This window comes from Typopeltis vanoorti, chromosome 14 (genome assembly GCF_054136105.1).
Source record: "Typopeltis vanoorti isolate ZY-2024b chromosome 14, IOZ_Tvanoo_1.0, whole genome shotgun sequence".
Taxonomy (NCBI): domain Eukaryota; kingdom Metazoa; phylum Arthropoda; class Arachnida; order Uropygi; family Thelyphonidae; genus Typopeltis; species Typopeltis vanoorti.
Window position 1 is genome coordinate 112,886,982 of NC_143562.1, and position 26,966 is coordinate 112,913,947.

The 26,966-nt window shown below is 35.7% G+C and overlaps 1 protein-coding gene across 6 annotated transcripts in view; it reads right to left on the minus strand.

Moving 5' to 3' along the window:
- LOC150099843 (protein Gawky-like) overlaps positions 1-26,966 on the minus strand; it is a 580,239-nt gene that overhangs the window by 124,291 nt on the left and 428,982 nt on the right. For all 6 annotated transcript variants that reach the window (XM_090404074.1, XM_090404072.1, XM_090404073.1 and 3 more), the window contains one exon: positions 23,236-23,310. In XM_090404074.1, the coding sequence (XP_090260200.1) occupies positions 23,236-23,310 (75 nt within the window). The remainder of the gene's footprint in view (positions 1-23,235; positions 23,311-26,966) is intronic.

The window sequence follows — 26,966 nt, forward strand, 5'->3', positions numbered from 1 at the left end:
TATAGTATGTTTGACAGGCACAGTATTATGGTGATTTGCATAAATAAATGACACAACACAGCCATATTAGAATGAAGCCGAACTGGAATAATAATCAAAACAAATGTTACTCCTGTGGTTGTTATAAAGCAGAATGAAGGGTCAACTGGTATTACTAAAGGAATAAACAGTTAATTATGTGGATTATAATAATAATAATAAAAATAAAAAACTTAAGAGATTTGATTGATTACCATCCATATCTGGACTGGTTTAATGAGTCAATTCTGAAGTTCATCTAAGTTTCACAGCTTTCTTTATATAATTTTACTGGTAGAAACACTTTCATATAAGGAGAAGTTTTATTCCAATTTGATACTGTGTGTGAAAACAATTGCAAGATTTTCATATTATCAGAAGTTTGCAAAAGCATGCTAATAAAGCATCAACATCATAATATGAAAATCCAAAAGAATAAGAAACTAAACAGACTCCAAAACTATTGAGATGGGATAGCTGATGAATACAGGAAAGACTAATAACTTGCAAAATCATATAGAAGGAGAATCACATGTGTATTGCACCACAGTAAAAATTGCTGTTTATTGTACAATTAAAAATTTTGGAGTAAATAATTTTTACTGTGGTACATATGAGAGTTTATACATATGGAAGGAAATTTGTAGATTTACAGAAAACCGGAAACAATTTTTCTGATAAACTTTTGATGTATAGTGCAGGGATCATCTGAATGTCTTCTTGTAAGTTTGAGAATAACGATGTAGTACTTCAATTCTTCATCTGCGCTGGTAGTTAAAGGTGCAAGAAAGAAATATATCATCATCAAATTCCTGACATGTACCCTCAAGGAGTACTACATGAAAAATTTACATAATTTAACTTCCTATCTACAATTTTCCTCCAAATCAGTCTGTTATTGTCAAGACTCCAGCATTATCAGATCTTATATTTCTATCGTCTAAGGCACTTTGAACCGTATCAATCCACCTATATCTTGGTCTTCCTCTGAGTCGTTTTCCTGCCAACCTAACAGAGAACACTTGTATTGCTAATCTTTCCTAGCTCATTCTGCTTAAATGACTATACCACCTGAGATTAGCTCTGCTAACGCATTCCTGGATGCTGACAATGTCAAGTTCTTTCCTAATATTCTCGTTTTCAATATGATATTGCCATTGATGCCATCTGTTCACACCTATAATCTTTCTCATGACTCTCATATCTGTGGTCTCTAGTCTTTGGTCAAGTCTTTTACTTCTGACCCAGCTCTCAAATCCCTAAGTTAAAACTGGTTTGAACACTGTCTTGTATACTACAGCTAATTTAGTGTTCCGACTAATTTCTCTCTTATTCCATATGAATTTACTCAATTGACTGCCTACCCTACCAGCTTTGTTGATTCAGTTGTCTATTTCCATATTTAATTTACCATCTTCAGTAAAAATCGTGCCTAAGTAGCTGAAATGTTTTACTTGTTCCACAGGTTCCACATTCACAACACAGTTGACATTTTCAACAATTCTACCCATTTTTATTGTCTTTGTCTTTTCAATGCTGACCTTCATACAATATCTATTACAACAGTTATTCAATTTAGTCAGGGAATCTTGCAAACTTGTAGCAGATTTATTTAGAAGTATAACATCATCCGCATAAAGCGAAGAGCTGACATTAACATCTCCAATTCTGATATCATGTTTAATACCACTTTCCTTCATAATGTGATCCATATAGATAATGAATAACGGAGGGGACAATGTACATTCCTGTCACATCAGATTTAGCATTAAACCATCTTCATGTACCTCATTCAATTCTGACTGCTGACTCACAACTCAAATAAAGACTAAGTATTCCTTGATATAATGCACCCATCGACACTATATAACCGTAGCATATTGAATAGCTTCTCTCTTGGCATCTTGTCATATGCCTTTTCCAAATCAACAAAACTTAAATACAGATCTTTGTTATATTCCCATGCGTTCTCAACTATTTGTCGTAAAGTGAAGATCTGATCCTGACAGCCTCTATTTGGCCTAAATCCAGCTTGTTCTTCACCAAGCTTTTCTTCAACAATTCTTCTCAACCATTTCTCAGGTATACTTGCAGAGATCTTGCTAGGAATACTCAGTAGGGAAATACCTCTGTACTTCTCACATTCAGTTTTATTTCCTTTTTTATATATGGGTACTATTAGAGCTCTACTCCAATCATCGGGAATTCGTCCTTCTGTCCAGGCTTTCTGAACTATGCAGTGCAGCCACTGCAAGACTTTTATACCACCATACTTCAGCATTTCTGGTCGAATATCATCTACTCCTGCTGCCTTTCCACATTTCAAGCCTTTGATGGCTTCTTCTACTTCAAGTATGGATATGTATTCCTGACTGCCTGCATGGTCAGTGTTTTTTACCACTGTGCTATCATCATCACTGCTTGTTTCTTTTAGCAGTTTTTCAAAGTAATTACTCCATACTTCAAGGATATCTTTTTCTCTTATTTTCATATAACCTTTATCATCTATCATATCATCTCCTTTTACAGCACTCTTTCCTCCATTTCTAAGCTTCTTCAACAACCTCCAGAATATCTTACCACCTTCTTGATATTTATTTTCTGTGTTCTTGACAAAGTCCTCCCATGACTTTTGTTTAGCTAATTTTACACAGTGTTTAGCTTTCTCACATTTGTCTCTCTATTCTCTAAGAGCAAAAGCTGACTTATTTGCCAGGAACTTTTGATATGCTTTCTTGTTTTCATTCACTACCTCTTTAACTTCCTATGTCCACCATGGAGTTCTAACTTTTCTATCCTTGCAGACAACTTCACCACATGCCTCTCTGGCTGATTCAATCAGGGTTTTCTTCAAGGCTTTCCACTGAATCTCCAAGGTTTGGTTCGTGTTCTCAAACTGTAACTTTTTCTTCAATAATCTTTGTATATTTTAGTCTACCATTCCCACCTGAGAGGTTTTCAACTTTTGTTCGCTTTAAAGCTTTCTTACATGTTGTTCTTTTCAACATGAAATTCAATTCCATCCTGCTCAAGACTAAATAGTGATTGCTTCCAATTTCAAATCCTCTGTACACTCCGGTGTTTTGCACCAGGGAGAAAACATCACTATCAACATTAACATAGTCAATGAAACTTTTCTTATTCCTTGCCTCTTCTCTCTGTGTGAATTTGTGCACATTTTTATGTTGGAACATGGTGTTAGTAATAAGCAGTCCATATGCTGAGCAGAAATCCAACAGGTATTTGCCATTATTATTTGCTTTGCTCTTTTCTCCATATTTTCCCAAAATATTTTTGTATGTCTCACAATCATTTCCTACTCCGCTAATTAGATCCTCAAAAAGGACCAACTTTTCCTTTTTCATTGTGTCAGTTTCTTTTTCTAAAGCATCAAAAAATTCCTCCACTTCTACCTTAGTATAACCTTCTGTGGGACCATAGGCACAAATAAGTCTCATTGTCCAATTCCCCATTCTGATATTTGCCCACATCACTCTACTTGAGTTGACTGCCATTCAAGAAGATTAGCCTCGTATTTTGTGTTGAATACTATGGCTACTCCTTCTTTTGATTGATTGTCATTTCCTGAATATAACATTTTGTATTTATTGCTCAGAAAGATCTCACCAGTTTTTGTCTTTTTTGTTTCAGTCACCCCTATTATGTCGATCATACTTATCTAATTCTTCAGCTAGCTCCGTTTATTTGTCATTAAGGCTTCTTATGTTGATAGTACCGATCTTTAACTCTGGTGATGTTGAGTTGGGGTGTATTTTAGGGTTTGTGCAAGTAACTGACTTTTCGCTGTTCGCCCTAGTTCCCTAGCGAAAAGAATGGGGCCCTTGTTTAACCGGGCGACGCCCCAGCTGGCATATAATTTTGTTATGTTGTACCATCATTTTCTATATTGGTTTAAGCCAATAAGAACACAATTTGATCGGCTAAATCCCAAATTGCCAGTCCATCCTCGTTCGTTCAGTATCAAAGTAGATACCGAACAGGGTACACCACGAGAAGATGAGGATTGGACATTAGGTCAGAAGCCCTGGTCTGTTCTCCGCATTCCTTTAAAGACTATGTGGAGGTTTCATCTCCAAATTTTTTTGTTTGTTTAGGGTTTTATGGCACAAGGATAGTGATAGTCATACCGTGCCAGTGAAGATCATAACAGCATACAAAGTAAATATAACTTGACAAGTAAACAGAAGCATAATCTGGTATAGATAAGAATGTATAAAAAAAAAAAGTAACTATAAAAAATATTTAAATAATATTCAAATATATATAATTTCTAGCATGCAGCAACCATTTTTAATCATAATCAACATCATCAAATTCCTGCCATGTACCCACAAGGGGTGTACAGGATATGATAGCACTACATAAAAAAATTATATCAATACTAACTTCCTATCTACAATTTTCCTCCAAATCAGTCTGTTACTTGTCAAGACTCCAACATTATCAGATCTTATATTTCTATCGTCTAAGGCACTTTGTACCGTATCAATCCACCTATATCTTGGTCTTCCTCTGGGTCGTTTTGCTGCCAACCTGGCAGAGAACACTTGTTTTGCTAATCTTTCCTCTCCCATTCTGTTTAGGTGACCATACCACCTGAGATTAGCTCTGCTAATGCATTCCTGGATGCTGACAATATCAAGTTCTTTCCTAATATTTTCGTTTTTAATATGATATTGCCATCGATGCCATCTGTTCACGCCTCTAATCTTTCTCAGGACTCTCATATCTGCGGTCTCTAGTCTTTGGTCAAGTGCTTTACTTCTGACCCAGCTCTCAGATCCATAAGTTAAAACTGGTTTGAACACTGTCTTGTATACAGCTAATTTAGTGTTCTGACTAATTTCTCTCTTATTCCATATGAATTTATTCAATTGATTTCCCACCATACCAGCTTTGCTGATTCTGTTGTCTATTTCTATATTTAATTTACCATCTTCGGTAAAAATCGTGCCTAAGTAGCTGAAATGTTTTACTTGTTCCACAGGTTCTCCATTCACAACACAGTTGACATTTTCAATGATTCTGCCTATTTTCATTGTCTTTGTCTTTTTATTGCTGACCTTCATATCATATCTATTACAACAGCTATTCAATTTAGTCGGAGAATCTTGCAGACATGTAGCGGATTTATTTAGAAGTATAACATCATCCGCATAAAGCAAAGAGCTGACATTAACCTCTCCAATTCTGATATCAGGTTTAATACCACTTTCCTTCATAATATGATCCATATAGATAATGAATAACAGAGGGGATAATGTACATCCTTGTCTCACACCAGATTTAACATTAAACCATCTTCCTGTACTTCCTTCAATTCTAACTGCTGACTTACAACTCAAATAAAGACTAAGTATTGCTTGATATAATGCCCCATTGACATCATATAACTGCAGCGTATTGAATAGCTTCTCTCTTGGCACCATGTCATATGCCTTTTCCAAATCGACAAAACTTAAATACAGATCTTTGTTATATTCCCGTGCTTTGTCAACTATTTGTCGTAAAGTGAAGATCTGATCCTGATAGCCTCTGTTTGGCCTGAATCCAGCTTGTTTTTCACCAAGCTTTTCTTCCACAATTCTTCTCAACCGTTTCTCAAGTATACGTGCATAGATCTCTTGCCAGGAACACTTAGTAGGGAAATACCTCTGTAATTCTCACATGCAGTTTTATTTCCCTTTTTATATATGGGTACTATGAGAGCTCTACTCTAATCATCGGGAATTTGTCCCTCTGTCCAGGCTTTCTGAACGATGCAGTGCAGCCACTGTAAGACTTTTATACCACCATACTTCGGCATTTCTGGTCGAATATCATCGACTCCTGCTGCCTTTCCACATTTCAAGCCTTTGATGGCTTTTTCTACTTCAAGTATGGATATGTATTCCTGACTGCATGCCTGGTCAGTGTTTTATTATCAATATACTGTCATCACTGCTTGTTTCATTTAGCAGTTTTTCAAAGTAATTACTCCATACTTCAATGATATCTTTTTCTCCTGTTTTCATGTCACCTTTATCATCTCTAACTCCTTTTACAGCACTCTTTCCTCCATTCCTAAGCTTCTTCAACAACCTCCAGAATATTTTGCCACCTTCTTGATATTTATTTTCTATAATCTTGCCAAAGTCCTCCCATGACTTTTGTTTAGCTAGTTTTACACACTGTTTAGCTTTCTTACATTTGTCTCTGTATTCTCTAAGAGTAAAAGCCGACTTATTTGCCAGGAACTTTTGATATGCTTTCTTCTTTTCTTTCACTGCCTCTTTAACTTCCTGTGTCCACCAGGGAGTTCTGATTTTTTTATCCTTGCACACAATCTCACCACATGCCTCTCTGGCAGAATCAATCAATGTTTTCTTCAGAGTTTGCCACTGAATCTCCAAGGTTTGATTCCTGTTCTCAAACTCTTTCATTTTCTTTTCAATAATCTTTCTGTATTTTAGTCTACAGTTCACATCTGAGAGCTGCTCAACTTTTATTCGTTTTAAAACTTTCTTACATGTTATTCTTTTCAATATGAAATTCAATTTTATCCAGCTCAAGACTAAATAGTGATCACTTCCAATTTCAAATCCTCTGTACACTCTGGTGTCCTGCACTATGGAGAAAACATCACTATCAACAATAACATAGTCGATGAGACTTTTCTTATTCCTAGCCTCTTCTCTCCATGTGAATTTGTGCACATTTTTATGTTGGAACATGGTGTTAGTAATAACCAGTCCATGTCCTGAGCAGAAATCCAACAGATATTTGCCATTATTATTAGCTTTGCTCTTTTCTCCAAATTTTCCCAAAATATTTTTGTATGTCTCACAATCATTTCCTACTCTACTATTTAGATCCCCAAAAGGACCAACTTTTCCTTTTTCATTGTGTTAGTTACTTTTTCTAAAGCCTCACAAAATTCGTCCACTTCTACCTTAGTAGAACCTTCTGTGGGACCATAGGCACAAATAAGTCTCATTGTCCAGTTCCCCATTCTCATATTTGCCTACATTACTCTACTTGAGACTGACTGCCATTCAAGAAGATTAGCCTCGTATTTTGTGTTGAATACTATGGCTACTCCTTCTTTTCCTTGATTGTCATTTCCTGAATATAACATTTTGTATTTATTGCTCAGAAAGATCTCACCAGTTTTGGTCTTTTTTGTTTCAGGCATCCCTATTATGTTGATCTGGTACTTATCTTATTCCTCAGCTAGCTCCATTTCTTTGCCATTCAAGCTTCTTACGTTGCTAGTACCATTTTTAATTGGTAAATCAATTGTTATATGTGCCTTGTATTACTGTTTCTTTGAATTGGCTTCTTTCTATGCATAGATGATGTACTGTTATTTTCAGTACAAAATATCTGTACTTTCATATGCCACAGGTACCTTTAGAGATTAGACTCTGAGACCAAAGCTGTACAGGTCTTTCAATATTCCAGATCTCCAAGTGTCTTTGCTATATGCGTTTTCCATATCAAAGAAAACTAATGCTAGGTGTTTGGGTTTTATGGAGGCACCTCAAATGGATGCTTCTAGGTGAATTAGATGATCGGCTTGAAATGATATTTACAGAAGCCAGATTGTACCTTTTGACATGTATCTAGAAATATGTTCTCACAGGATATTCTGTTCAACAGGGTATAGTAACTGATCCATGGCAGTTGTTGAGAGATGTTTAATCATACCGCAATGGATATTATCTGGTGCCACAACTTCTGGATGTCATTTAAAAGCAGTTTTCATTTCTTTTTTCATGAATGGCCTGTTATACTCTTCATTACAACATGAAAAAAAACTTTCTGATTTGCATTTTTGGGCAAGGAACTAGGGGAGGATAATAAGATGCTGCTGATGTTTTACCAAATATCTCCCCGAGAGTGTCAACTATTGAGCATCAATGTTCAGGGATAGACAGCAAGTGGGTTGCCTATCTGTCTTTTCTTTTTCAGATTTTGTCCGAGATATTTTGACTGAAGGTTGGCTTCATTATGGAAGATGTGTATTGGATCAAGAATTTTTTTGGTTCTGAAGATTGATTATCTTGCTGGGGCTAAATCACATTTGAAAACAATGAGGTTTGTTGTTGTGCATCAGGGTAAGATAATCCAAACTTTCTTCTGTCCTTTCTTAGCTGATGTGAAATAATAGTTCCATCATAGTTTAGAGAAATATGAAAACTGACGATGTTTTGGGAGATGCAGTTGTGGAAGCTTTTGTAATACAGTCACCTGATTCAATGAGTGAAAATAGGACAGGAGCTGACCATGCGAGAATCAACTTCCGCTAGCGAGGAGAGAGTGAGCTTGTCAGTTTGCTTGATTTACCAACATGTTATCCATGATGTAGAACATCGTTGCCCATGCAGAAAAGTGGATATCATGAAGGATAAAAAGGAGGGTGAACAGACAGTTAAATCAATGGCAGCGAATGTTCAAGTAGGTAAGTGGAAGAAGGTTGCTTCTTGTCTTCAAGAGGGAGAGGCTGCTATCGTTGAGCAATGCTCAACAATTCTTTATCTGATGTCAATTTGGCACCAACCACACAGTGTTGTCCATTTCAATTCCCCATTAAAACTAAAAGGAGAAGAGCACTTAAAGATCAAAGCTGTATAACTGAGAGGAGACCTCTATATAGCCTTTAAAGGAATGCAAAGAAACGATCATGGCTTCTGACCTTATGTCCAAACTTCACCTTCTAATGGTGCACCCCATCATGTATCTACCTGGATACTGAACAACAACAATGAGCTGGCAATTTGGGATTTAGCTGACCAAATTGTATTCTTATTGGCTTAAACCACAAGTAAAATGATAATACAACTTGACAGAATTTCATGCCAGCTGGGACGTTGCCCGGTTAAAAAGACACCTGTTGTTTTCGACAGGAAACCAGGGCAAACAGCAAAGAGTCAGAAACTGAAACAAATCCTGAAACACACCCAACTCAACATCACAAGAGTTCAAGATCAGTACTATCAACATACGAAGCCCGAATGGCAAAGAAATGGAACTGACTGAGGAACTGGATAAGTACCAGATCAACATAATAGGGGTGACTGAAACAAAAAGACGAAAACTGGCGAGTTCTTTCTAAGCAATAAATACAAAATGTTATATTCAGGCAATAAAATCAGGGAAAAGGAGTAGTTATAGTATTCAACACTAAATATGAGGTTAATCTTCTTGAATGACAGGCAATATCAAGTAGAGTGATGTTAGCAAATATCAGAATGGGGAACTGGACAATGAGACTTATTTGTGCCTATGGTCACATAGAAGGTTCCACTAAGGAAGAAGTTGAGGAATTTTTTGAGGCTTTAGAGAAAGCAACTGACACAATGAAAAATGAAAAGTTGGTCCTTGTTGGGAATCTAAATAGCAGAGTAGGAAATGATTGTCAGACATACAAATATTTTGGGAAAATTTGGAGAAAAGAGTACACCTAATAAAAATGGCACAATACCTGTTGGATTTCTGCTCAGGACAATGTTCCAATATAAAAATGTGCAAAAATTCACATGGAGAAAAGAGACAAGGAATAAGAAAGTCTCATTGACTATGCTATTATTGATAGTGATGTTTTCTCACTGGTGCAAGACACTAGAGCACATATGGGTAACCCCTGGCCCACAGGCCAGATCCGGCTCTAATCTATTTCAGCGAAGTTTGTCTGATTCATGGTGGGAGAAAATACTGTGTGTTCTACTAACTCACATTAAGCTGATGTCATATGACTTGCACAAAACACACTATGTTTTCTCCAACGAAGGTCTCTTTTCTGACTTTGACTAGCAGTGAGTGTGAACGTGTTACAACGTGTCAGTTCGGTGGATGCGTTGGTGTGATGTTCTGTTCGGTGCCTGCGTTGATGTTGTGTTCTGTTCGGTGCCTGCGTTGATGTTGTGTTCTGTTCGGTGCCTGCGTTGATGTTGTGTTCTGTTCGGTGCCTGCGTTGATGTTGTGTTCTGTTCGGTGCCCGCGGTGTAGAAGACAGTTTGTTTGGCAGTTCTGAATATCGCTTATAAATTTGGGACAATGTCGGAATTTATAAGCGATATTCAGAGGAGGAATTGATGCATATTTCAACATCACAGAAGAATTATTGGCGCTTCAGCCATTAAAAGGAACAACTACCGGTGAAGATATGCACTGATGGAGCCCCTGCAATGGTTGGTGCACAAAAGGGATTTATTGGAATAGTTCATGAAAGAGCAATAGAACTACAGATCCATCCGGAAAATTTAACAAATTTTCACTGCATTATCCACCAACAAAATCTGTGTGCAAAATCGATTATATTCATAAATGTTATGGAAGTTGTAGTAACCAATATTAAATTTATTAAGTCACGTGCACTTAAACACCGCCAATTTAAGGAGTATTTGGCAGACCTATTTTCGGATTATGAAGATGTGTCTTATTATTGTGAAGTGAGGTGGTTGAGTAAAGGTAAAATGTTAAAACGATTTTATGATCTGAGACAAGACACTGCAGATTTTATGGACATAAAAGGAAACACGATTAACCAAGTAAAAGATGATGAGTGGGTGTGTGATTTAGCATTCCTTGTAGATGTCACCGGATACCTAAATGACCTGAATATTAAACTGCAAAAACAAAGACAATTGGTTCATGAACTGCATGGACATGTCAAAGCTTTTTGCAATAAACTAAGATTGTTGGAAAGTCAGATAAGAGCTAAAAATTGTTATCATTCTTCTACTCTAGCAACTCATAAAAATATCCCTTATATAATTGTTATGGAGATGAACTGAAGGCACTAATAGAGCAATTTGATACAAGGTTTGCCGACTTCAAAAACAAAAACTCCACATTTGCTATATTTCCTCGTCTGATGGATGCTGATGTAAATAATGTGCCAGAAAACTTACAGATGGAACTTATTGAGCTTCAGGCGGATTTAGTGCTAAAATCACAATTTAACAACATTGCTTTGACGGATTTTTATAAATTTTATTTGGTGGAAGAAAAATATACAAATTTACGCGCCTTTTCAAGAAAAATCATTTGTCTTTTCGGCAGCACACATATGCGTGAACAGTTTTTTTGAGGATGAAATACAATAAATCAAAAATTCGGACAAGAATAACGGACGAAAACCTCGAAAATTCTATGCAATTATCCTTAAGTAATATTAATGTCAATATTGATAGTCTCGTAGTTGAGGTACAAGGCCAATCTTCACATTAAATTGTTATATCGTTCATTATATTATAAAATTTATGTAGAGCTTTATACCAAAGCATTATATTGTAAATAAATGAAATAATAAGTAGCAACTTGTTTTAATTCATTTAATATTAATTTATTTTATTTAATAATTTGGTCCGGTCCTTGACTCGGAGACAGAATGATAATTTGGCCCCCGAACTAGGAAAGGTTGGCCATGCCTGCACTAGTGTGTACAGAGGATTTGAAATTGGAAGGGATCACGATCTAGTCTTGAGCTGGATAAAATTGAATTTCATATCGAAAATAAGAACATTTAAGAAAGCTTAAAAACAAATAAAAGCTGAACAGCACTCAGATGTGAACTGTAGACTAAAATACACAAACATTATTCAAGAAAAAATGAGAGTTTGAGAACAGGAACCAAACCTTGGAGATTCATTGGCAAATCTTGAAGAAAACATTGATTAATTCAGCCAGAGAGACATGTGGTGAGGTTGTCTGCAAGGATAGAAAAATCAGAACTCCATGGTGGGCACAGGAAGTTAAAGAGTCAGTAAAGGAAAAGAAGAAAGCATATTGAAAGTTCCTGGCAAAGAAATCAACTTGTGCTTTTATATAATACAGACACAAATGTAAGAAAGCTAAACACTGTGTGAAACTAGCTAAACAAAAGCCATGGAAAGACTTGGATAAGAATATAGAAGAAAATAAATATCAAAAAAGGTGGCAAGATATTTTGGAGGTTGCTGAAGAAGCTTAGAAATGGAGGAAAGAGTGCTGTAAAAGGAATTAGAAATGATAAAGGTGATATGAAACCAGAGAAAAACATACCCTTGATGTATGGAGTAATTACTTCGAAAAACTGCTAAATGAAATAAGCAGTGACAGCACAATGATAAAAAAAAACACTCAACAGGCAATCAGGAATACATATCCATACTTTTAATACAAAAAAGCCATCAAAAGCACATTTCAGCTGGAGTAGACGATATTCGACAAGAAATGTTCGAGTATAGAGGTTTTATTTATTTTTATTTAGCGTATGGTTCATACATGAAAAGTATGGATATTTATCCCTGATTGCCTGTTGAGTGTTTAAAACACTCAACAGGCAATCAGGAATACATACAATAAATACTTATGCAAGAATAGACTACAACTGTATGTCTAAGTTGATTGTCCAATCAATTGCACTTGAATCAATTGTAGAGTGGATGATGAAGTCCAACAGGCTTCCATTGAATTGGGCACATTCTGCTGTGATATGACTAATTGTCTGGCAGGGTGATCCACAGTTGCACTTGGGTGAGGCAATCGTGCCCCATTTGTAAATGTGTATTGATAGTCTCGTAGTTGAAGTACAAGGCCAATCTTCACATTAAATTATGTCGTTCATTATATTCAGAGCAGGGCACTGATAGCCAATGAGTCTATACATACATTATGCAAAAGGAATGTAGGATTTGTACAAAGCAAATGGACTGCATCTAAATGGTTTCGGTGTTAGGTGTCTGGAGAGGGTTTTGTTCACCGAGCATGCTGATGTACAAATTCAGGGAAACTTAAGCAATTAGTGTAGAAGTTTGTGCCAAGGCACCAATGAAGCGAGTGAGTGTGAGAATGACTGATTGAGGAATTTAGTCTCTCAAGCAAAAAGATTGAACAGGGTAGTCACAATTCAGAAAGTAAAGGTGGGTGGGGGAATAAAGGGATGTTGTCGTTTCTATATACTAATGCCAGAAATATCGGGAACAAGAGGGAGGAGTTTTTACCATTGGTTGGTGTAACCTCACCAAAAGTTATAGGCATTAGTGAGATTTGGCTAACAGCAGATGATATAATTACAGGGATTGAATGTGAAGGGTTTCAGGGAAGATAGGATGGGGGAGGAGTACTGCTGATGTTAGCAGATTAATTGCAACCAAAAAGAATAGCAGATAGACAAGAAGGTGGCTCTCATTAGAAGCAATCTGGTGTGAAATGAAGACCAATAAGACAAAATATACTGTTGGTTGTTGCTATAGGCTAGGAAGTTCCACAGATGATCTGGAAGATATAAAATAAGTACAGGATGAGTGATTATTATGGGAGGTCAATTATGGAGATATAGACTAGAAGGAAGAAAGATCACTTAACAGAAAAGAAATAGAATTTATCCACCTGCTCAGGGATAATTACTTAAGGCAGCATGTGATGGAGGGGACTAGGGGTGGGAGAGTACTAGATCTGGTTATGGGATTAGAAGATAACCATAACCAAGGTGGCAGCATTGCCTCCAATTGGTGAAAGTGACCATGCAATCTTGACTTGAGAGAGTGTAAAACATGAAGAATATTCTGTCAAGAAGGGATATTTGTGGAACTACAATGCAGGTGATTATGACATGCTCAGGAAAAGTTTAAATCTGTATCATGGTACAAAGCACTGCAGGATAAGGATGTTAGTAGTGCATGCATGGGATATAGTTAAGGGTCGTCTAGAGGAAGCAGTTTTAAATTGTATACAGCTGGCCTGGTTGGCCGAGTGGTTAGCGTATCCGCTCTCCAGCCAAAAGGCTGCAGGTTCGAATCCTGCCATGGGCATGGATGTTTGCGATTGTCTGTGAAAGTACTAGTGGTGGTAGTCGGCGGTAGATGGCATTGGTGTTAGTTGATGAAAGTTGGTGGAGTAGTGAGATGAAGAGTTGTAGAGTAGGTGCCCTCTCTCGATGAGTCTTTGGACTCCCTGGAGGTGTGATATAATAATAATACCTAGGGTAATAGTTTTATATTTTGTTGAATGCTTTGGCAATGTCCAGGAAGACTGCATATGTGCTGCTTCCAATCCTATGCTAATGTTTTCCAAGAATTTAGAACTCGTTCGATAGAGTGGTTCTCCCAGAATCCAAATTGCTCATCAGAAATGATATTTAATTCTTTAGTGACTTTCTGCAGTCTTGTTAGTGTTACCATCTCAGCTATTCTTTCTAGGCAGGAAACCAGGCCAATAATTCTGGTAGTTTGCTACTTTTCCTGATTTTGGGATTATGTCAGTTACTTTTCATCATGTTGGGAAGTAGTGATACCTTAATATTGTGCTAATAATAGCAGCAACGTGTTATAGCTTTATGTGGCAGTCATTTGATGATTTTGTTAGAAATCCCAAGCTCATTACTTAGTTCTAAGCAAATATAAAAATAGCTCAGTTTTAAAAGAATCAAAGTTGAAACCTTTTAAAACATGAACTGTAGAATGAAATATAAAAATATTTTAGGAAAATAAAATAAAATAAAAATAAGCAAACCTAAAGTGCTTGAAAAGAAGAACTAGACTAGAGACTCAGTGGCTCAGAGACTCAAAATATGACTGAGTAATCTAGAGAATCACACGATTAAACTAGTAAACCATAGTGGTTAGAGAAGCATTAATATAGCTAGAAAGTCAGCATACATTATTAGAGAATTGGTAAAAATATAGGAAAGCTAGGTTACATGTTCTGGATTCTGCTTGGCTAAGAAACGTTGTTTGGATGGCCAGTGATATGGTTGCAACTCAGAGAAAACAATCAAAAAAACATTTTAGTTAGAATCAATATACGAGGGTTGTTCGATAAGTCTGTGCAAAAATGAAGAAAACAATTTTTTTGGGACAAACATTTTTTTTTATTTTTCAACATAGTCTCCTTTGAGGTCTATACACTTAGTCCAACGATACTAGAGTTTTTTGATCCCGTCCATATAGTATGATTTGTCCAACTCTTCAAAATAGGCAGTTGTTTTGACAATCACATCATCGATTGATGAAAATCTCTTTCCTGCCAGCCATTTTTTCATGTGGAAACAGACAATAGTCCAAGGGAGCCAAATCTGGAGAGTAGGTGGGATGCGAAAGGACTTTGTAGCGTAAATCAAACAATTTTGCGGTCACAATTGCAGAAGAGTGAGAGTGGGTGTGTTGTTGTGGTGAAAAAGAATCTTTTTCGCCAAGTGTGGTCATTTTTCCTTTATTTCTTTATTTAAATGATCCAGCAAGGATGCATAATACACTCCAGTAATTGTTTTGCCCTTTTCCAAGAACTCTATAAAGATTATGCCACGAGCATCCCAGAAGACAGTGGCCATAATCTTTCCTGCTGAAGGAATGGTTTTCACTTTCTTTGATGCAGATTGCAACCCATTGTTTCAACTCTTCCTTGGTCTCAGGTTGGTAGTGATGAATTCATGTTTCATCCACTGTTACGAAATGATGCAAAAATTCCTCTGGATTCCATTGAAACAGCTTCAAGCTGTCCTTGCAACAGTTCATACATTGATGCTTTTGATCCAGTGTGAGCAAACGAGGCACCCATCTTGCAGATAGTTTTCTCACATGTAAATGTTCATGTAAAATATTATGTACCCGGTCATTTGAGATGCTCAGAGACTTAGCAATTTCACACACCTTCACTCTTCTATCATCCATCACCATATCATGGATTTTATCAATAATTTCTGGAGTAGTGACTTCAACAGGGTGTCCAGGATGTTCTGCGTCACTTGTGCTCATATGGCCACTTCGAAAGTTATTAAACCACTTATAAACCATTCTAATCAAAGATACAGACTCACCATAATGTTTATCAAGCTTAGCTTTGATTTCCTGAGCCGTTTTGCCTTTCAAAAAGTAATGTTTAATCACTACACGAAATTCTTTCTCATCCATTTTTATCCATTTTTTACAAATCACGGTACATGATCGATTCAAATGAATGCCAAACGCAGAGTAATAGATCTATCTGACTGAAACTTAGTGTGTGATCCTCCAACAGTTGCCAGCAACTAAAAATAACATCAATACGTGCTGGTGGTGCCATTCTCTTCGACTTTGCACTTTGACTTATCAAACAGCCTTCGTAATGAAATATTTTGGGAAAATAAATACTTCATTTTCAACTTTCCAAGTTTTAATGTCAACTGTTAATGGTTCTTATTTTATTAATGGGTAAGTAATAAGCTAATTACTGCTGCACGCACGTACACACACTTTTTTTTACATTGCCATGTTACAATTAACAATTAATTCATTACCTTGTGGTATGACTGCGCTATTTTTTAAGATAAAATGATGCATGCATATCATATCATTTCACTGGTCATATTCTATTATGATAAAATCAGTAATAATCAAAATAAATAAAACTGACAAAACTAAAACTTCCCTTCTGATTTTTTATTTTTATTTTTAAGTTGTCAATTAAAAATTGTCACTCATGACAAAGTAGCCTATTTTTATCGCTCTGGTGATAGCCGACTATATTTCAAGGATATATATTATATTCTCATTTCTATTCTTTATGGAAGTCTAAGCAAAGTTTGTGTGTGAAGTATCTTCATGACTAGTCTACTTGTATATAGAAACTGCTGATTTCACATCAAATACCTCAACATTCCATAGTAAGCTAAACTTACAATGGCACACACTTCCTTTAGGACATATATTCTATGCATTATGAGAAGAATCACTATCCAGACCAGTTTTGAACTTTACTGAGGTCACCTCAGCAGTGGGAGTGAGACCCAGGAAGATACTAAGGTTAAATCAATGCAGAAAGTGGTAAAATGGTGTATTAACATATTAAAACAATCTAGATCAGGGAAAGCTGTAGGAAGTTTTTTTTGCTTGGTTACAAAGTATATTATACTTGAAAAGAAATTATATTCTTGTTTTAATACTTTACCATCATGGGTGCAACCAACAGTCTCTATACATTAGCAGATAGCTATTTCACTTGTAAATGTTCGTTTGCTTATGAGGGATAAAAGATTAAAACAAGAATATATTTTCTTGTCAAGTAGAACATACTTTGCAACCAAGCAAAAAAGCTTTTTATGTCTTTCATGGGAATTTTAGAACATCATCTGCTCCATGACATTCATTCTAAACCTTCAACGTGGCACAGATATGTGGATGATATTTTGGCCACATGGCAAGGTTCTTTGACAAGAGTTCCAAGCATTTGTATACAAGACTTATCCATTTATCCGAGCTAATGGTTTCCAGCTGAAACAGAAAACAATTGTCTCCCTACTTAAATCACATTGTTTTCCAACTAGATGGAAGCATTCAGCTGTCAAAGAATTACAACAAGAAATAGGACATCAAATAGAACAAGAAAATCAATGTTTTGACCCGTTGAGTTAAAGTGATATTATCTTTATCAATATTGTCATAAATAAATGTAGATCTACTCTATCTCCAACCACTTAAAAAGGAGTTAATCATGTGCTAGTCCTTATGGTCAATGATTCTGTGCACACATTATCTGGGTTCACCAAGAAAACATTAACTTCTCAATGTATTACTGATTATCAGATATCCCAAATCTATAGTTTGTTTCATTTTGGCCAATTAGAAAGATCTGCAGTTTATTTCAAAGAATGTAAGAAATACAAGAAGTATCAAACATCAAGATAATCTGTGGAACCAATTGCATGCTGTGCAATTGGTTCCACACATAATTCACAAAGGAATCTAAAGTCCTACATGAAAGAACATTCTTATTCTCTATTGAAAGCATTACCACATCATCTAAATTTCAGCAGATGCAATGGATCATGTTTATTCCCATCATGGGGGGGGAGTAGTAAAGCTTCATCTTCATCATCATTTAACAAGAGGTAGTCTATTAGCAGTACTTACCAATTGCAAATTTTTTTTGAAGGGGGGGGGGTAAGTTTTAACTTATATATTTCCTCCTGACACAACACGATACAACCTAACTAAACAGAGGAAAAAGTGCTGTAAAAGGAGTTAGAGATGATAAAGGTGACATGAAAACTGGAGAAAAAGATATCCTTGAAGTATGGAGTAATTACTTTGAAAAACTGCTAAATGAAACGAGCAGTGATGACAGCACAGTGGTAAAAAACACTGACCAAGCATGCAGTGAGGCTTCATATCCATACTTGAAGTAGAAAAAGCCATCAAAGGCTTAAAATGTGGAAAGGCAGCAGGAGTAGATGATATTCGACCAGAAATGCTGAAGTATGATGGTATAAAAGTCTTACAGTGGCTGCACTGCATAGTTCAGAAAGCATGGACAGAGGGACGAATTCCAGATGATTGGAGTAGAGCTCTCATAGTACTCATATATAAAAAGGGAAATAAAACTGAATGTGAGAATTACAGAGGTATTTCCCTACTAAGTGTTCCTGGCAAGATCTATGCAAGTATACTGAAACGATTGAGAAGAATTGCGGAAGAAAAGCTGGAATAAGGCCAAATAGAGGCTGTCAGGATCAGATCTTCACTTTACGACAAATAGTTGAGAAAGCATGGGAATATAATAAAGATCTATATTTAAGTTTTGGCGATTTGGAAAAGGTATATGACATGGTGCCAAGAGAGAAGCTATTCAAAATGCTACAGTTATATGGTGTCAATGGGGCATTATATCAAGTAATACTTAGTCTTTATTTGAGTTGGAAGTCAGCAGTTAGAATTGAAGTACAGGAAGATGGTTTAATGTTAAATCTGGTGTCAGACAAGGATGTGTTATTTGTTATCTATATGGCTCACATTATGAAGGAAAGTGGTATTAAACATGATATCAAAATTGGAGATGTTAATGTCAGCTCTTCGCTTTATGTGGATGATGTTATACTTCTAAATAAATCCACTACAAGTCTGCAAAATTCTCTGACTAAATTGAATAACTGTTGTAATAGATATGGTATGAAGGTCAGCAGTAAAAAGACAAAGACAATAGGCAGAATTGTTGAAAATGTCAACTGTGTTGTGAATGGAAAACCTGTGGAACAAGTGAAACATTTCAGCTACTTAGGCACAATTTTTAGTGAAGATGGTAAATTCAATATAGAAATAGACAACAGAATCAGCAAAGCTGGTATGGTGGGAAGTCAACTGAATAAATTCATATGGAATAAGAGAGAAATTAGTCAGAACACTAAATTAGCTGTATACAAGACAGTGTTCAAACCAGTTTTAACTTAAGGATCTGAGAGCTGGGTCAGAAGTAAAACACTTGACCAAAGACTAGAGACCGCAGATATGAGAGTCCTGAGAAAGATTAGAGGCGTGATCAGATGGCATCAATGGCAATATCATATTAAAAACGAGAATATTGGGAAAGAACTTGACATTGTCAGCATCCAGTGCAAATTTATACGGAATAAGAGAAAAATTAGTCAAAACACTAAAGTAGCTGTATACAAGACAGTGCTGAAACTAATTTTAAGTTATGGATCTAAGAACTGGGTTAGAAATAAAACATGTGACCAAAGAGTAGAGGCCACAGAAATTTCTCAGGACTCACATGAGGGTCCTGAGAAAGATTAGGGGCGTGAACAGATGGTATCAATGGCAATATCATATTAAAAATGAGGAATATTAGGAAAGAACTTGACATTGTCAGCATCCAGGAATGTGTTAGCAGAGCTAATCTCAGATGGTATGGTCACTTAAACAGAATGGGTGAAGTAAGATTAGCAAACAAGTGTTCTCTGCCAGGTTGGCAGCAAAACGACCCAGAGGAAGACCAAGATATAGGTGGATTGATACGGTACAAAGTGCCTTAGACGATAGAAATATAAGACCTGATAATGTTGGAGTCTTGACAAGTAACAGACTGATTTGGAGGAAAATTGTAGATAGGAAGTTAGTAATGATGTAATTTTTTTCATGTAGTACTATCATATCCTGTACACCTCTTGAGGGTATATGGCAGGAATTTGGTGATGATGACAACAGAGATCTCAAAACATACACATGACAGTGCTATGTGTTTGTGTGTGTGTGTGTGTGTGGTGGGAAAAAATAATTAAAAGAAAGGAATCTGTTAATGTCTTTCTTGAGTTGGAATTACACTCACTGAGGAAAACTGTTCTAAAAGGAAAGGTATATGGAATGAAGGAAGATGATGAGAAGTTTGTAAGTTAGGAGTTGGAATAGTATATGATGGATGTTGATCAACAGCTGCTTGTGTTTATACAGGAATAGAGGGAAGTGGAAGAACAGTGTTAAAAGTGCAATGGATCAGCATCTATGGGAAAATAATTAGATGGAGTCAGTGAGAGAAGAGTCATCTTAAGCAAACAGTTCTCTTAAAACAATCAAGCATTGAGAGAGAAACCTTCCTCAATCTTTGTCACCCTTGGTTTGCCATCCCAGATGTCAGAGCAATATTCTAAGGTTGGCCAATTTTCGATTTATGAAATGTTACGAGTTGAGCAGAAAAGAAGTAATGTTTGGGTGGGGGGGGAGGGGTAAAAGGGAAAAAACAAGATTTTTTGGAGGCTGAAGGGTTATGGACATAATGGATTTATGGATAGGCTAGATGTGAAAGCTCAAGAACAGAAACCTGATTTTGTTCATAAGTGTAATGTTATCAAACGTGATGAAGAGTAAAGCATAGTCTTTGTTCTGGAAAATAAGATAGGATCATATTTTGGTAGCATTAAATTTATTAAATTATTACATCCCTTTGAAAATGGCTAGCAAATAGGTGTTTAAGGCCATAAACATCTATTTTCTTGATGCTCAAGTCAGCTAAGTATCATATTGTTTTGTGAATGATGAAGTGGAATGTACTGTACTGTTATGAATAGTTATGAATAGGACTGGGTGTCAGCGAGAGCACAGAGCCTTGAAATACTCTCACTGATAGAGAAAGCAGATGAGCATGAATCATCCACCATGACATGTAAACAACATCCAAAGCAAGGGTGGTAAATACAAACAAACAAAGGACAGGATGGGGACCATAAGACAACTTGAAGGATGTGATGGCATACTCAGATGCCTGGAAATATCAAAAGCAACCACAGATTCCAAAAATATTTCCAGGGTCACTGTCCAAAGGTCAGTAAGTCAGGTTAACAAGGTTTGCTATAGAACAATGGGAGAATCCACACTGATGATCACTAATTAACTGATGGGTTAGTAAACTGGTTGTTGGCCCCATCACTTTTCTAGAGTACTGGTGTCAGGATAATGGAATGATAATTCCACGAATGACTTTTGCACCCCCTCCCTTTTTTTTTGAGGAACAGACCAGATAAAAGTATGTCTCCATGCTGCTGGTACCAAATGAGGATGGCTTGTAATGGCGATGGGTGTTAATTCTGGATACACATGCCCTTACTAAAACGGCAGGGGGGGGGGAATTATTAATATTCAGGCTATGGGTATTTTTCTGAGGTCCTGGTGAAAGATCAAAAGAGGTATACTGAGGGTGGGTTGTAAAAAAGCATGGGAGATTTCCCTTGCCTATCTAAACAAGACTTGGAGGAAATGGATGCCAAGGGAGCTACCTCATCTTTAGGTGATGTTAACATTATTCCATCAGGATGAGAGAGGTGGAAATGTAGTAAGTAGAAGGTTCAACTGCCATTACAAAGTATGCTGTAGATTTTTTTTTTTCTTAGTTATTAAAGGTTATAATAAGCTGAGTGAGAGGATGGAGTTTCCAACTTGAGCCACTGAATGCATGCTGCATGGAATGGTTTATGCATATTTTGTAAAACCAAGTCTTGGGAAAGGATTGGGGATTTGGGATATAATGGGAAATAAAGACACTCATTTCAGCAAAGAATAATTTCAGTTATCAGATCAAAGAAAGTGCACTTATCATTAGATTAGAAGCAATAATCACACCAAGGAAAAAGAGGCATAAAAATTAAAATCATCATCCCAACCTGTGGAGAATGAAACATGGACTAGGTTACGGTCAGATTTGCCAAGACGAGAGTGTCAGTGTATACGAGAGACAGCTGGTTAAGAACGGTCCAGAATGTTGGAATAATGGTGAGGATTGAATGGAACTGTGGTAGGTAGTTTAACAATATGCATTAGATCCCTGTCAGCAAAGAACTCAGCTTCTCTTTCAGCTTGGTGTGTAAAGTTAGAAAAAGAACCAGTCAGAATTGTGGATGTTGAAATCAAGTAAGGATTACTTCACTGAGTGGTTCATTAAACTCAATATAATAAATTTCCTGATAGATAAAAATATTAAGTGGTGATATTTACTAACATCAGCATTACTGATGTTGGTTAACACCCATATAGAAGTTTTTTTTTTGCTATCATGTTAGTGAAGTATCAGGAAAAATTTACAAGTAGAGACATGAGAAAGGAATAAAGGACTAATGGATGTGACTCTCACACTGGGTTTGTCCAAACCCTAGTAAAAGTATAACTCAGCCATGTCTCTTGCAAGCTGCTATATTCAAACTTTCTCTCCAGGAACAAATGGGCACAGTAAGCAGCAGCAGGATTATTTGCCAGATGAACCAGGAAGCTATTCTATGTGTTATCACATTTGGTTCCATGCACTATCTGGCAGCTTTCTTGCATTTTAAAACTACTTCACTGCTTCAAATGGAGGAGGCATTAGCTTCCTACTTGAATAATTGGTGTGGAAAGCATGCTCAGCAAAGCCACCATCCAAGATTAAACGAGTTATACCCTAGTAACTACTGCAAGTTTGTTATATCATTTTGAATAAAAATATTGCTGAGCCACTCATAAATTTCAGAATTTGAAACTTAGGTTTCGAAATAGACCAGTGAGTTTATGAAAAGTGAAAAAATAAAAAATGAATATTTCTGAAACATGACTTTCAGCTAAAAGTTCTACATTATGAAAGCAATTAGATTTCCACTTGCAGAATGCAAAGATGAAAAAAGCACATACCTTTTGTCCCAATATTCACAAGAGATTTATTACCATGCAGAGAGTTTACATTAGCTCTCACTGATGTAATTTATTCTTTTATATGTTTAATTATCAGTTCTCCAAATGGTAATATATATCCTGTGAAATACCATTATGGCACACATTATTACAGTTTGACTTATAAAAAGAGAAAACAAAAAATATATGACATTACAAAATTTTAGACAAAAAATGAGAGAACATAAAATATACATATGAATAGATTATTTAATGAAACAATGACAAGAATGGAACTGAATTATATGAATCTAAAGTGACAAATTTCAAATACTTTCTTTCATTAAATTACCTTGAAACTCATATCTGCAAGTAGCCTGAATTGTTTGCTTGCCCAAATTAAGTCTCTTGTTAATGGTTTGCTTCCCTGCATTAAAAGAAAGCATGACATTATTTGGAAAACTAATTCTATTAGAGGTGAGTTCTTTCAAATATCAGTTTTATTTAATTTTTTCCTCTCAATTTATCAGTTTCTTTCCCACTTACAATTTTTAAAGTTAATGTGCCTCATACATCTCTAAATTTCTATAGTGATATGATTCAGTGGGGAAGAATTGGAAAATATGATATTCTATTAATATACTTGGCCAAAATGAAGTTTTTTTTAGGGTTTCTACTATTTCTGGGAATTCATTTCATTCCGCTCTTGAACAAAAAAAATCTAGTCTGCAAACTTACTAACCATACTCATACATAACCTCCAGGGGTGACCCCTACTCATCATGTACTGAAATATTTGTGTCAATCTTATCCCTTTAGTCATTTAAGTTTCAATTGTGTCTCCTCTTCTCTGCCTGTCAACTAAACTCTGCAACCAGCATACCTTTAATCTGTCCTCATAAGGAGCATTCCACAGACCTGTCACCAGCTTGGTCACTTGTCTCTGAATCCTCTCTGCCACCTCCTGATTCTCAAAAAACCCAGGTTACCAAATCTGTGCATAGTCAAGATGTGGTCAAATCATAGCCTTATAAAGAGAGAGAGATAATAACCTCCCTCGTCAATGTGTTCTTCAACATCCAAGTAATCCTGTGAGCTATTTTGCCAACTTTTGCAATATGTTCTCTGAACTTCAAACCCCTATCCACCATCAAACTCCAGTTTTGTCAGTTTCCTGTAGTTTAGTACCATCAATGATTTAAAAAAAAAAAAAAAAAAAAAAAAAAAAAAAAAAAAAAAAAAAAAGTAATCCTTTCATCTAAAGTGCATAACCATACATTTTGCAACATTAAATTAACAACCATTATCCTTTGCATACACACTGACAATTTATTTAAATCATGTTGCAGGATATTTACATCACTTTTATCAACTATTACCATCTGCAGTTTTGCAACATCAGCAAAGAAATGAGCATCCTCCCTTAAATCATTCCCTATATCATTAGTGTACAAATTAAATAGTGGCCCTAGTCACCTTTGTTTGCCTTGATATTCCAGTCCCATATACTACTCAGGTGTCTGTCAGCCACTCCTTATCCATGCCACGTTTATCTATTTCCATATGATCCAATTTATGCAATAGTTTTCCAATGCAGTATTCTGTCAAATGTCATCACAAACTCAAGCAGTATCATGGTGTAGCCACTTCCTTTATATGATTCCACTGCCACTTTATTATAAAATGTGAATAAATTACTAAGGCAGGACTTACCTTTTAGAAAGCCATGCTCTCTGCTCACCACAGAGTATCATATTCCTATTTACCCATTCCTGAATTTTACCTTTAACCAACTTTTCCAATACTTTAACCACAACTCCTGAGATATTAGCTGGTCTGTAATTTGCTACTTCTGTCTTGGAGTCACCTTTATGTAAGTAATGTAATGAATCCTTTATGTAATAAACTTTCTTTGGAATTTTTGAACTTAATTCCTTTTATTTATTTTTTCTCATATTTTGTTTTTTTTCTTCAGAGTATTGGATAATTTTTTACAAAATGGCATTGATAATTGCACTGCCAAAACACTCAAAACAAACAATTATAAATATTACAACAAAAGATAAAAAGTTTATTTATTTATTCATTACCTCTTTTCTTATGTGAATCTCCCCCCCCCCCAAAAAAAAGAGAGTTAACTCAAGTACATCAACATCATGAGTGGCCTCATGATTAGCTAATTTGGAAACCATGCTCTAGAGACCAGACATGGAACTCTTTAGTCAATTCAAGCTTCCAGTAAGTAGGGTAGTGATTTCCAGACCAGGAAACAAAAATTATATGTTACCCAATCGAGGCCAATATCATGCCAACACCACCTTGCATACTGGTAGACTAAGATAAGATGTCTTGAAAGAGTTCAATGTCTGGTTAGAGTAGAGTTTTTAGATTATGTAAAAATAATTTTTTTAAACACACACAATTTTGACATTCATATTAATGTTCTAATCCTAGATGTTCAAATTCACATGAAAATATATGAGCATCAATTCTCATATAATAATTATACATATATCAATGATTTCATTTTAATTATTCGTCTTTTATTTTTTCAGTATTTCTTTATTTCTGTACATTTTTATACAAAGCAAAGTTTGACATTCATTAATGCTAACATCGTGATTCTATTAAATTTTCTTCTGCATTTGTTTAAAAAACTGCACTTTTCTTACTTTGTTAGAAATGTTTCAGTTACTAAATTTAACTTCTCTCCCTAATAAATGCAAATAAACATAAATTACATTTAACCACAAACAATATTTAGATACTGGACACCCATTTTATTTATTTTTAATGAAAAATTGCATATCTGCTTTCTGCTGTTGTTGAAGCTTGCATGTATAGCCAACCCCAAATGTTCTTTAAATGTTGAACTATGCTATTATCAAAAAAAAAAAGCATCTGGTATTTTTCATGGAATGTGGTGAATATGTGGAATAGACCAGTGCTTCCCAAACTTCTGGATGTCAGGGCCCCCTTTGGAAAAATTAAAATATTTCATGGCCCCCCCTTGAAAAAAAAAATCATAATATAGACATATATTATTATAATATTTATTGTATTTCTATTCAATACAAAACATACGCAGCGAATATTGCAAAAATCAAATGCAAATATTACATTTTTAGCATCTTACATACACATTTGACATGGCACATTATCTCATATTTTTATATAAATAGATATATTGGTATTGTACATTTGCAGTACAAGCAAATGAAACGTAAAATGATTAGTAATAAAGAAAGAATTAAAAACATAAAAGAAGTTTAATAACAATTTAATGTGATGGATGTGTTTCAATACTGCTATACAAAAAGTCAATATCAGGTGAAATATTTGAAACTGCAATTCTTAGATTTCTGCTTTGAAATTAAACTTATATGAATAAGCATATATTTACTAAGATTCATTAAGCGCTGAAATATGCAGGAAGCAAAATTTATGAACCCTCACCAATGTGTGATTTTTTCCCATTAAAATATAAAAAATAACAAAAAAGAAATAATAAAAATTAAATATGTTTCTTTTAAGATAAAAAAAAATCTACTTGGTCTTAAAACATTGTCAATTTGTTTTCATTATTTCACGCCCCCCCCCCCCCCCTCAACGAAACCTACGGCCCCAAGGGGATCGCAGCCCACAGTTTGGGAAGTGCTGGAACAGACTATTGGGTGTGTGTGTGGGGGGGGGCAAATCTTTCGTAAATATGTCCAAGAAGAGATACAACAGGTATTTAGGCATCATGGAACCCACCCTCAAGTCTTTGGAGTTCCTGGAGGAACCAGCATAATAATAATAATAATAATAATAAAATAACCCTATAATGCTTTCTAGTTCTCTTGGCATATTCTCAAAATCACCTGCTTGCCTACTCCTTATGCAGCAAGCAAAATGGCCTCTCACAACAAAGTAACTTTGTTTCATAAAAGAGAGCAGTTAACATATGTCAGGTGTATTTTCTAGCCAGTTTGTTTATCTTGTGGGATGGAAAACCCTGCAAATTCTATCAGTTATGGCTAACATATCCAAGACAGGATCTGAACCTAGGGTATTATATCCAGTTAATACATTGTAGTTGCT